The following is a 12,663-nucleotide window of genomic DNA, read 5'->3' on the forward strand; positions in this document are numbered from 1 at the left end:
TTTGATATAACTCAATGTCCCCTTTTGAGTTTCCTGCCCGTGTTCGAGACCTGGTCTCGACGGGATCTCAAACAAACGGTTTCGCTTTTGTAGTGTCTCTACTCACAGTGACAGCAGGATATCGCAGGGGTGGACTAATTTGTTCACTTGCCTCATATTCTGGTAAGGGAGGCGGAGGGGCTGATGCTATTACTAAGTTATTGTCCTCTTTATGTAAAAACATTGCTTTTGAATTATTACTCTTTTGTTCCCTTCGGTTTACTTCCTCAATCCATCTGTGTGCCTGAGGAATTACTAATTGACGTTGCTTTTTTACCCGACCTCTAGAATTGGTTTTAAGCTGTTTGACAAGTGAGGATTTTTCTAGTTTACCGTCAAATTCATACTTATTAACCCATTTTGAGTAGTATTTAATATTATCAGCACGCTGTGACTGCATATATTTCGCGTCTTCGGTTAACGGCGGATTTTGGGACCTTTTTGTACAATTATTACCCATTTTTGTTCTACCCTTTTAATTGTTACGTAACTCCTTATTTTTAATGTGGTACCACGGATGTTTTTATAGTCTCTTCAGAATGACTGCTTATCTGCTCTGTTTTCCTGATCTGTGACAAGACCGTAATCTTTCTGTCCCTGACGTATAAATAAAGTCTTAACAGAACAAATACAAATCTAGTCCCTGATCTAAAACAGAAAAGAAGGTAGATTCACCTTACCTGAGCCTTCATGATTGATCACCTGGTTCGAGTAAACCCGTCCTTCAGTCGCAGATCAGAAAGTGGCTGGCCTATTTTGTACGACAATTCAGTCGGAGGACTTTTCAAATAAGAAGAACCGATGTGGTTTCTTCCCCGTATGTTTTCAAGCCACCTGGCCTGTCTGATCCGAGGCGAAGTGAAGGACCAATCTGTCAAAGGAAAAAACTTCAAAGACCAATACACGTAAGGTTCAGTTAAGGCACTTTAATTTACTTGCAGCAAGGAGACAAAAACATGCAAATACAAGGATTTGTCTAACTGCTAACAGGAAGTATGTTCATTTTTATACTATTTTACAAGACATGGCCTTCTAAGCTGACGTAATCAAACACAACTTTTAGCATTGTTCTACAGCAGATGTTACTTCAGATTTTCTGCTGACATGACTAGATTTGTGAGAAACTTTTCAGAAAAACAACCTGGCCTTGGTGACTATTAATCCGTTTACAGGCATCTATTGTACAGTGTTACTTTTCAAGGTACTTTTCTAATACAGATACAAGCAAATGCTGATTGCAGTTCATATTTTCAAGCAGGCTTTGTACTAATTATCTGTAACTTCTACAGCTGTGTATTTTCTCATGGTACAGCGGAACTTCTTGTCTAAGTTTCATACAAGTAGTATTGTTCTATTCATTATTTTTCTAACGCAAGCAGAAATCACCTGCTTCTCAGTAAATTTCCAAGGCACAAGCAAGATTTTAGCTAACAGTACAAGGTCAGAAAGCAACTGCAGTTTGTACAGATTTATGCAATATGAAATAGAATAAATGTGTTAACTCTCTTCAAGCTTCTAAATGCACTAAGCATATTGCTAATACACACATTAATACATATTTTTCTAACACTAAGGCTGACGACATTTATGTGCAGATAAATGCATGAACTTTGTATGTTTTCGTGTGAGTCAGATCTAGACAGTATGGATCTGTATACCACTCTTGCACAGGCTACTTGAGAACTTTAGTAAAATCAATTTATTATTACGGAAGGCTATAGAAATTGATGGGTGAAACTTGGGACCAACTGCTTCCATATCTTCTCTTTGTTGTAAGGGAAGTAAGTACCACAAGTCTCAACTGAATTTACCCCCTTTCAAATGTGTGTTTGGCAGATATCCCTGTGATTTGCTAGATAAAGCAAAAGGAATCTTGGAGGAGGAAATATCCCCTTGAAGAAGTGTGATCGAACTTTTTTTTTTTTATTATGTATATACTTGCAGGACAGGTCAATGACAGTAGTGTGTAGAATAAGTAAACACACAGACGCACACAAACATGTGTGTATAGATATATATATATATATGTATATATATATATATATATATATATATATATATATATATATATATGTATATTATAGAGAGAGTTTGTGTGTGTGCATGCACTCACTTTGCAGGCGACATGACAGAGAACATATAAAAATGGTAATATTGGAGAATTTGAAATAAGTGATTATGTATTTGCATGAATCCCCACTGTCAAAAATAAGTTTTCTTGCAGAGTGGCAAGGACCATTTAAATTGTAGAAAAAAATGAGTGAAGTAAATTTTAAGGTAAGATAACCAAGAAAAGGGAAACCAGAATAATTATACCACCTAAATGTTCTGAAACCTGAAAAAATTGTAGTTTCTTTAGTAAGTTTGTTTTCAGAAATTATGGTTCTCATATCTCATGAATTCAGAGTAGGAGACCTTTCGGAAATAAGTAAAAGAGTTTGAACTCCGGAATAAGGGCATACACTTGGAGATGCCAGGTACAACCAGCTTAATGTAGCACAGCATAGTAACAATGTTTTTTGAGAGAGTAAATTTGAAATTTTACTGAATATCTGAATCCTAACACCAAGTAGGTAAAGGAAAAAAAAAAAGAGTGAAAGACAGCCAAATGCTTATTGGGATCACAAAAGAATCCTAAAGTGAGAATGACAGTTAATTGTACTGGGCCTGAAACCTGAAGAATAATGACAATGTCTGCTGAGGGAAGATGATATTGTGTTAATGGCATTTGGGGGTAGATACCTAGATTTTCCACATACCAAGTGATCTATAAATGGTGTTCATTTAATTTGTTGACATTTGTCAGCAGGTCATTTTTATCAGCTCTTCACCAAAGCTTTGTTCATCAAATTACATTGCCGATTTTGATATGTATCGGAGCTAATAATATATAATAAAGGTGGTGTGTTGAGTGTACCTTGTCTCAAAGTCTGCGGTGTCATTCATCAAATAGCTGCATTGATGAACTTGATTGCCTTTAAAGGTTGGGTGCTACACTGAGTTTCAGTATTGTTTGCAGTAAATTCTTTAGCTGCTATAAACACTGTGTTACACTGTGCAGTTTTACTGGACATTTGTTGTGGAAATCAAATTTGCTGATCCTACACCATTGCTATTGTAGTTGTTTATATGTGAATGGCCTAGGGTGGTGCTGTTGCCCCATTTGGAAAGTTAAGGCCCATAATAGTTGTAGTGATTTTATATTTTAATATCTGGAAAGCTAGGAGCAGAATAGCCAACTTCTGCATATGTATAGTCCTAATCAGAAGTCAAGTTCTGGAAAAAGATTCACACCTCAGAACTTTGTCCAGTGTAAAGGAGTCTATGTAAGCATCTGAGCTGAAGAGATGAAATAGAAGGCTGCATAAAGCTGATCCTGGATGCTGTTCAGTCATTACTAATGGTATTAATTTGAGGAAATTGGCAGCTTTGCAGCCCTGTGCCTGATTACGTGTTGCTGTTTTCCTCCTTTTAGGATGCTATGCGCTCCGTCACCAAGCAGGCAATTAAAGAGGCTCGTCTTAAGGAAATAAAGGAGGAGCTGTTAAACTCTGAGAAACTGAAGGTAAGATGTCTGAAGGTTCTATGCATGGCCTTCTCTAGAGAGATGCATGGTGGTCATACTAGCCATTGTGGTGAGGAGATTGCTAAAGGGCTAGACCTCGAGGTGTGTAGTGAACACTAGTTGAAATGGAGGTGGGACTAGAATATTTGTAAGTTTTATTTTAGAAGGGTGTCCCCTTGAATGTCATGGGGTGTTCCTTTTGCCTGTGAAGATCTTGGGACTGTATGTCAGTAATTTTTTTGTACACTTGTATACCAGTGTGTTCGATGCCATGGGTTGTGTGTATTATAAGAAGACATCTGAATTTTCAAGAATGTTGCAAAAGAATGTGTTATACTCCGTTAAGAATGTACTCATCCCTCAGAGTTTGTCTTGTGAGATGAATTTACTTTGCTTCAATTTTCATTAAAATATTTTGCCAGCATTATCTTGATTGCCTGAGTTTGTGCACACTAGCTACATTAGCTGAATGCTTTCACCTGTAAATTTTGCAGACATTCTTTGAAGATAATCCCCGTGATTTCCAGCTTCTGCGCCATGATAAGCCTATCCATCCAGCTCGAGTGAAACCACACCTGAAAAATGTCCCGGATTACCTAAGTAAGCAATGTTTTGTTTTTAGGTTGGTGAGGCATTGTAATTGCTAGTACCTTATGCATACTTCATTTTCCTCATTTACAACACTGTATGAAGCTAGGTGCAGTGTATCTAGGTGCTAACATCTGCAGTCTATCTAGGATTGCATCCTTTTGTAGGTCCAATGATGCAGGATTACCTGTATTGATAGTATATTCAAATGTGGTTCCAGGATGACCAGAGGTACCTAGTTGGTATTGGTCTGCACTGCTCTGGTTTTATGCTTACATTTCTTGTCTATGCATGCAGTTGCTAACGATAACATTTCAATTACTGTTGCCTACCTTTGCCTTTTTTTCTTTTGCTACAATACCTGGCTTTTCAGTTCCACTTTAACTGTTGTTAAATTGATGATCCCATTTGATCTGTTCTACTTTATTTTTCAAGAAATAATGATGCATGATTCCAGTACTTCATATCGGCTTATATTTTCTAATGTTTGCAGATGTTCTTCATGTTTTACTGTTGCAGTCATTACATTTGGGTTATCTGCTTGCAGGTACCCCTTAGTCGGCCTGATTAACAAAGTCTTGGGTCCTGCGTTAGTTGTTGTCTCGTCTTCCATGACGTCAGGTCATCAGGGGTATAAAACATGCAGCCGACGTCATTACATCAGTCTTTCTTGCTGTGCGGTGCCCGAAGCAAAAGCATTTCACAAGTGCAGGTCGGCCGACTCCTGAAATTTTCGTTTTCGAGTATCAGAACCGAAGTCTTCAACTAAAAGTTAAGTACCCCTTTGGGGAAACTTTTTCTTGCTCTAAACCGATGTCAGTAAAAGTAAATAATTGCATTTCTTGTGGAAAGCAAATAACTCATAAAGATTTTCATTCGTACTGTATTCCTGGCCTAGGCCCTGACCACAACATACCTCGCTGTCGGTTTTGTGCCTTATTTAAACCACGAACTATCCATCTTCGGTATATTTGCGCTTCTAAATTTTTTGGTGCTCGGTTCAATTATCCTGATATGTCTTCGGTAAGCCATCCGACTACTGACATTCCGAAGAAATGCAAAGATAAAGACAGAGACAGGCCACCCAGTTCACCAGTACTCAGTGAGGTGCTTCACAGCCCCTGATACCCTCTACTTCAGATTTGTAGGCCTCTATTGAGACCCATTCGGAGTCAGGTATGCCGTGAGATGCTTCAGCTGTGGAGCCTGCGAATGTCTCTACTTCGGATGGGTGCAGAGCCGCTGTGCAGGCACCGGCGTCTGAGGGTGTATTCAGGCCTACTGACTTGCATATTAAACCGGCACCATCTTCTTCTTCAAGGCCTAAAACTCGAACCATGCCTAGAAAACTGACGCCCAGACCGCATGGTCAGGCCTCTATGCCTAAAGAACAAATGATAAGAATGACTGAAGACCTTATTACTTTAATCAGGGGAAGCCAACCTTCCCCCTCTGAGACCTAGGACTGAGTTTGAGGACTGAGTTTGCTTATGATACTTCTGATCAGGATTCTGAAATTTCTGTTTCCTCTGATGACCAGGATTTACCCTCATCTACCTGAGGACTCTACTCCTGTCCCCCCCCCCCCCCCCAGAGGATTTCTCTTTTGGTGAAACCTTGCATACTGTCAGGGAGCTTTTTCGTTGGGAAAGTCAGGATTTCTCTGATTCTAAAAAGAGGCTTAGGGATTTTTTTACTGCTGCCCCAGCACAGGCCTTTAGCTATACCTACTGTACTGGACATTACTGATGATGCCTTTTCGGACTCTAGCACGGCCCCTTACTCTTTACCTCCTGCTTCCAGAAAACCTGATAGATATTACAGGCTTCCTGACTCTCACAAGTTCCTTTTCAAAAATCCTACTGCGGATCCTAAAATCATTTCACAGGGACCCAAGGGCATTAAAGCTACTATTGCCAAAAATCCTACCCCCTCTGATAGAAACTCCAGGGCGCTGGATAGATGGGGTAAGAAGGTATACACTTCTGCAACTTTGGCCGTTAGGGCCTTGAATTGCCAGTTTCGTATTATCAGCTGCATATTATTGGACTGCTTAAACAGAAAATGATGTTGATTCCTGATTGTGCTGAAAATAAGGATTACAGGATCTTCTGCATTACTGAAAATAAGGATTTACAGGATTTTATGCATTCTGCTGAACAAGTTGGTAAACATACATTGCAATGTGGTTTTGATTCACTAGAGACATCTTGCAGGGCTGCGGTAACTGGGTCTGTACTTAGAAGGCATGCTTGGCTTAAGGAGCAATCCTTGCCAGATCATGTTAAAGCCAAATTACTGGATGCTCCCTTAAATCAGGACCACCTTTTTGGCAACAAGGCAGAAGAAGTTCTTAAAAAGATGGAGGAAAAAGCTAAATCTATGCAAACTGGTAGACTTTTTACAAGTACAACCTCCAAGATTTAGTAGGCATTGGCCTTCTAAGAATTGGTCCTTTCCTGCCTCTTCCAGACCTTCTCAGTCCAAATCCAGATCCTGCAGAGCACCCAGACTTCAGTCCCATGGGACGCACAGGACTAAGCAGTGGGGGGCCTCCACTTCCAAATTTGGGAGTAATAAAACTCCCCCCTATAGTAAATTGTCTCAGTGACTTCTTTTTAAAACTTCAAAGCACTTCTCAGCTGACTGCCCCTTTGGGGGGAAAGATTGCACTTCATGCAAAGAACTTGGAGATTCATTACTCAGGACAAATGGGTTTTAATTATAGTGTCACAAGGATACAGATTTCACTTCCACACATCACCAACTCCAAGCGTTGGCCAGATGCACCTCCAAAGCAGTGAGCAGAGGCCCAAAAGCAAGTACTCTCTCTCTTAAGCATAGGGGCTATTCAGTTGGTACCAGAAGAGAAAAAGGGACAAGGTTTCTAATCGAGTTTTTTTTCCTGGTACCCAGAAAAGACAATTCATGGCATCCTATCCTGGACCTGCCTACTCCAAACACCTTTTTGGTGATTCCAAAATTCAAGATGCTGACTCTTCACCAGTTGCTTCCTATGCTAAGCAAAGATGCTTGGTTGGCAACACTAAATTTAAAGGAAGCATACCTGCACATCACAATCAGGGAATCTTGCAGAAGATACCTACACTTCAAAGCAGGCTACATGCACTATCAGTTCTCTGCACTGCCCTTTGGCTGATCTACTGCGCCCAGGGTACTCGCAAAGTACCTAGCTGCAGTCATTGCATTTTGCAGGCAAAGAAATATTCAAATATTCCAGTACCTGGATGATTGTCTAATTCAGGCAGAAAACCAGGACATACTTTTGAATCATCTGGCTTTTGTACAGAGGGTGCTAACTTGTCTGGGGTACACCATAAATGAAAAGAAATCACATCTGGTACCCTGTCAACAAATTATATTCCTGGGAGCAAGCTTGAATACGGCTTCCCAGATGGCTTTCCTCATGCCAGAGAAAGAAATTCACTTGACAACCTACTTCAAACAAGTGGTTAGAAAAACCCTGCTATCTGCAAGGCAAATACTACAAGCCTTGGGGTTCATGGCCTCCTGCATTCTTCTAATTCCATATGCAAGACTGCATATGAGGAAACTACAATGGTATCTAAATAACCTATGGTGTCAACATTCGCAGGATCTAGAAGCAATGATTCTTATCATTCCTTGTCTACGCCTAGAGTTCCTTTGGTGGGCAGAGGCCTGCCACCAAAACAAGGGACTACCATTCACACTACCCCCTGCCGCCCAAACCCTAACAACAGGTGCATCAGACTATGCATGGGAGGGGGAGGGGGCGCACCTGGCAGGGAAGTGCATTAGGGCAAATGGAACCCAATTCAAATGCACCTTCACATCAGTCATAAAGAAATGTTAGCTGTACAGAATGCTCTGACAGCCTTCAAGGACCACATTCTTCCAGGACAATTAATGGTAGAGACGGACTACACCACTGTTATGTGGTACATAAACAAGCAGGGAGGTACGCATTCTTACCCCTTCTGCAGACTAGCCATGGCATTGTGGAACACAGCCTTGAGCTACCAAGTAAATCTACAAGCTCAATTCCTGCCAGGAAAACTAAATACACTGGCAGATGGACTAAGCAGAGCCCTCATGGACCCACAAGAGTGGAAACTGGAACCAAGGATTTTCAACATGTTGACAAGCAAATGGGGGAGCCCAGATATAGACCTGTTTGCCTCCCCCCAGAACTATCAATTGGAAAACTTTTGTGCAAGGACTGACCACAGACGAGCTTGGAAAGTGGATGCTCTGTCTTTCATCTGGAAAAACAGTTGATGCCTTTCCTCCTCTGCCTCTGCTCTCCAAAGTACTACTAAAGATCAAAGAAGACAAACCAAGGATGATTTTGATTGCACCAGCCTGGCCACTCCAACACTAGTACCCCCTCCTGCACAGTGTGTCACTGTTGGCTCCATGGCACCTGCCTCAGATTTCTACCCTGCTGTCTCAGCAGGAGAACTAGATTCTGCACCCTCAGCTTCAAACACTAAACCTACAGCCTGGCTAATTACCTAAGCTCTCCTTTACCATCCCTCAGTAAACCAGTGATGGATGTCATTTTAGAGGCAAGGAGGCCTAGTACTAGAAAATCTTATGCTGAAAAATGGAAAAGATTCTGTGCCTGGAACCAGTCTCAAGGGATGAGCACAACAGTGCCCAATTTACCTCAGATTTTACAATACTTAACTGAGATGCTTCACAAGGGCCTGTCGTTTTCCTCAATAAAAATTCACGCCTCAGCCATTTCAGGTCATTATAACACAGCACCTCCCTTCTTCTCTCTTCCACTGCTCAATCAGTTCCTTAGAGGGGCCAAAAAATTTAAGACCACCCAGGAGAGCTCCAACTCCAGCCTGGGACCTTAACTTTATATTGGAGAAACTTGCCCTTCCTCATTTCGAGCTAGCTGCTACTGCAGATTTAAAATTCCTTTCTTGGAAAACAGCTCCCCTTTTAGTCATCACTTCAGCAAGAAGGGTATCTGAATTACAGGCCCTTATGGCAGTGGAGCCTTTCATCATCTTTCATGCGGACAGGGTGTCCCTCAGGACCAATCCCTCTTTCATTCCAAAGGTGGTATCCAGTGTGGCCTTTAATCAGTCCATTCATCTGCCTACCTTCTTTCCTAATCCACAGAACAAAGGGAAACGGATACTGCACTGCTTAGATGTACACAGATAACTTAGATTCTACTTGGACAGGTCTAAACATAAAAGGAAATCCGAACAACTGCTGGTGGCATTTGCTGCAGGGACAGAGGGGAAGGCTATTTCAAAGTGAACTATCTCCAAATGGATAGGCCATTGTATTCACTTCTGCTGTAAGTACCATGGAAAACCTATCCCACAGGGGATCAAATCCCACTCAGCCAGGGCTGCCTCTACTTCTACAGCCTTTCTCAGAGGCGTACCTACCAAGGACATCCTAGAAGCTTCTACCTGGAGTTCTGTACATACTTTCACCAAGCATTACCATTTGCCAATTTTCTCTAAATCCAGAGCTGGCTTTGCCACTGCAGTTTTGCAGGGCCTTATAGCTGGTCCTAATGCTATCTAAATTCTTCCTCCCATCCTTAGCTTTGGGAATCTACCCAAATGTAATGACTGCAACAGTGAAACACGAAGAACATAGTACAGTTGTGTACACTTACCATAAATGTAGATGTTCGAGTGTATTCACTGTTGCAGTCCTGGTTACCCTCCCTCCAGCCCCCTGACTTCATTTGGCTATACCTCTTCTCTCCTTTTCAATGCTTAAAAGCTTTTTGGTGTATTTGCTTTTTTGTTTGAGGTATAACCTTGTATATTTATAGATTTAATTGCTTCCCATTAGCGGGGGCACCTGACATCTGGGGCAAGAAAAACTGATGTAATGACGTTGGCTGCATCCTTTATACACCTGATGACCTGACGTCATGGAAGAAGAGACAGCAACCGACGCAGGACCCAAGACTTTGTTAATCAGGCCGACTGAGGGCTACCTGCAAGCAGATAACCCAAATGTAATGACTGCAACAGTGAATGAACTCGAACATCTACATTTATGGTAAGTGCACACAACTGTACTTTTTCGGTATGTTAGCCTTGCCTCATTGTTTTCCTTCTGTGTACAAACATCATTTTTGTGCGATAATAGGTAGACTTAATGTAATTTAGTATAAATCCCATGGATGACTGCATTATAATGTAAATAAAGTTGTCACACATTGTGAAATGCAGCTCCCTGAGTTACAGGGGTGATAGAGCTGTGTGTGTAGCACACAATCCTTGCAGCTTTTGCTGCATGGCTGTATGTGTTTGTGCTGTAGGATTATCCAAGCCTGACTGTAGCATAAATCTACACTTGATTAATGCACTGCAGTTAAATTTCAACAGTAGTTAAACTTGATACTCATGGTTTTTTTTGTTTGTTTGTTTGTTTTGTGTGTGTATGTCTAATGAAGATTCTTGAGATAAGAGTATTACTTTTGGGAGAATTTTGTGAAAATAAGTTATGCATTGTTTAATAGGGATTAGGGTAATACAGACTCTGAACTTCAATCATTTAAGTTTTGTGTAGTAAAATTCAGTAATTATATTAGGTAAGTATTCAGCTTTTTTTTTAAATGTTTTTTCACACAAAGTTCATCTCCCTTTAACAGATACAGATTGTTGAATAACAAACTATTTTTTGTGAGCCTTCCTTCTCATGGAGGGTCAGGTTGCCTGCCTAATCTTCCATCGAACTGAATTGATGTCAGTGCAGCTTGAATGTTGGTTAGTTCGGGTTGAATGACCATTTCCCTGATGGAGGGGTGGTATTGCAATGGATACATCACACTGATAATGAGCTAATGTCAAACAGAAGACTCCGCAGCTGTAGAGCACATTAGGAGCCAAAAATATGTGGGATCACACATGTACCAGTGGATGTTCTTCGTGTTTCACTGTTGCTGTCATTACATTTGGGTAATCTGCTGGCAGGTTGCCCTCAGTCAGCCTGATTAACAAAGTCTTGGGTCCTGCATCGATTGCTGTCCCTTCTTCCATGACGTCAGGTCGTCAGGGGTATAAAACATGCAGCCGACGCCATTACACCAGTCTTTCTCGCAAGTGCCGGTCGGCCGACTCCTGAAATTTTCATTTTTGAGTTTCAGAACCAAAGTCTTTATCTTAAAGCTAAGTACCCCGTTGGGAAAACTTTTTTTCTTGCTCCTTACCGATGTCAGTAAAAGTTAATAACTGCATTACGTGTGGAAAGCAAATATCTCATAAAGATTTTCATTTGTACTGTATTCCTTGCCTAGGCCCTGACCACGACGTACCTTGCTGTTGGTTTTGTGCTTTATTTAATCAGTGCACTATCCGTCATTGGTACATTTTTGCCTCTAAATATTTCGGATCTCGGTTTAATTGTCATGAAATGACGTCAGTTAGCCATCCGACTACCGAAATTTCGAAAAAATGCAGACAGAGACAGGCCATTGAGGTCCAAAAACTGCCAACAACGCTTATCCTAAGCCAGTCGCCAGTTCGCTGGTACTCAGTGAGGCACTTTCGCAGCCCCTGATACCTGCTACTTCTGACTCGCAGGCCTCTACTGAGACCTATTCAGAGTCCGGTATGCCACGAGATACATAAACTATGGAACCCACGGATGTCTCTACCTTGGATGGGTCTGGAGCCACTGTGCAGGCACCGGCTTCTGAGGGTGTATTCAGGCCTACAGACTTGCATATCAAACCAACTCCACCTTCAATACTAAGGCCTAAATCTCGATCTATGTTGAAAAAAATGACGCCCAGGCCACATGTTCAGGGCCCTATGCCTAAAAAACAAATGATCAAAATGGCTGAAGACCTAATTACTCTAATCAGGTTATAGTCAACCTCCCCCCCTTCTAAGAAGCCTAGGCCTGAGCTTGACTATGACTCTTCTGATCAGGACTCTGTTTTTTCTGACTCTTCTAATGACCGGGATTTGTCCATGCCTACTTTTGAGGATTCTGATGCAGAGGATTCCATTCCCTCTGCTTCTTCCGTGAGGATTTCTCTTTTGGTGAAACTTTACATACCTTAAGGGAGCATTTTCACTGGGAAAGCCAGGAATTCTCTGATTAAAAAAAAAAAAAAAACGCTTAGGGATTTTCCTCTTTTACCTCAACATAGGCCTTTGGCTATACCTCCTGTATTAGACATTGTTGATGATGTGTTTTCGGAATCCAGTATGGCCCCTGATTCCCTGCCTCCAGCATCTTGTAAACCTGACCGAGACTACAGGGTTCCCGAGTCCCACAAGTTCCTTTTCAAAAATCCTGTTGCATTCCTGAAACCATTTATCAAGGGCCTAAGGGCATTAAGGCTTCTACTGCTAAAAATCCTACCCCTTCTGATAGAGACTCCAGGGTGCTGGATAGATGGGGTAAAAAGGTTTATACTTCTGCAACCTTGTCTGTCAGGGCTTAAAACTGCCAATTTTATATGTTAA

General features: G+C 41.4%; 1 protein-coding gene across 2 annotated transcripts in view; it reads left to right on the forward strand.

The window, feature by feature from the left end:
• The window catches only part of DDX56 (DEAD-box helicase 56), a 232,368-nt gene that overhangs the window by 192,184 nt on the left and 27,521 nt on the right, over window positions 1-12,663 (forward strand). For both annotated transcript variants that reach the window (XM_044084239.1, XM_044084240.1), the window contains exons 11-12: window positions 3,515-3,604; window positions 4,099-4,204. In XM_044084239.1, coding sequence (XP_043940174.1) covers window positions 3,515-3,604; window positions 4,099-4,204 — 196 coding nt within the window. The remainder of the gene's footprint in view (window positions 1-3,514; window positions 3,605-4,098; window positions 4,205-12,663) is intronic.

This window comes from Protopterus annectens, chromosome 9.part0 (genome assembly GCF_019279795.1).
Source record: "Protopterus annectens isolate FY-2018-M chromosome 9.part0, PAN1.0, whole genome shotgun sequence".
Classification (NCBI taxonomy): domain Eukaryota; kingdom Metazoa; phylum Chordata; order Ceratodontiformes; family Protopteridae; genus Protopterus; species Protopterus annectens.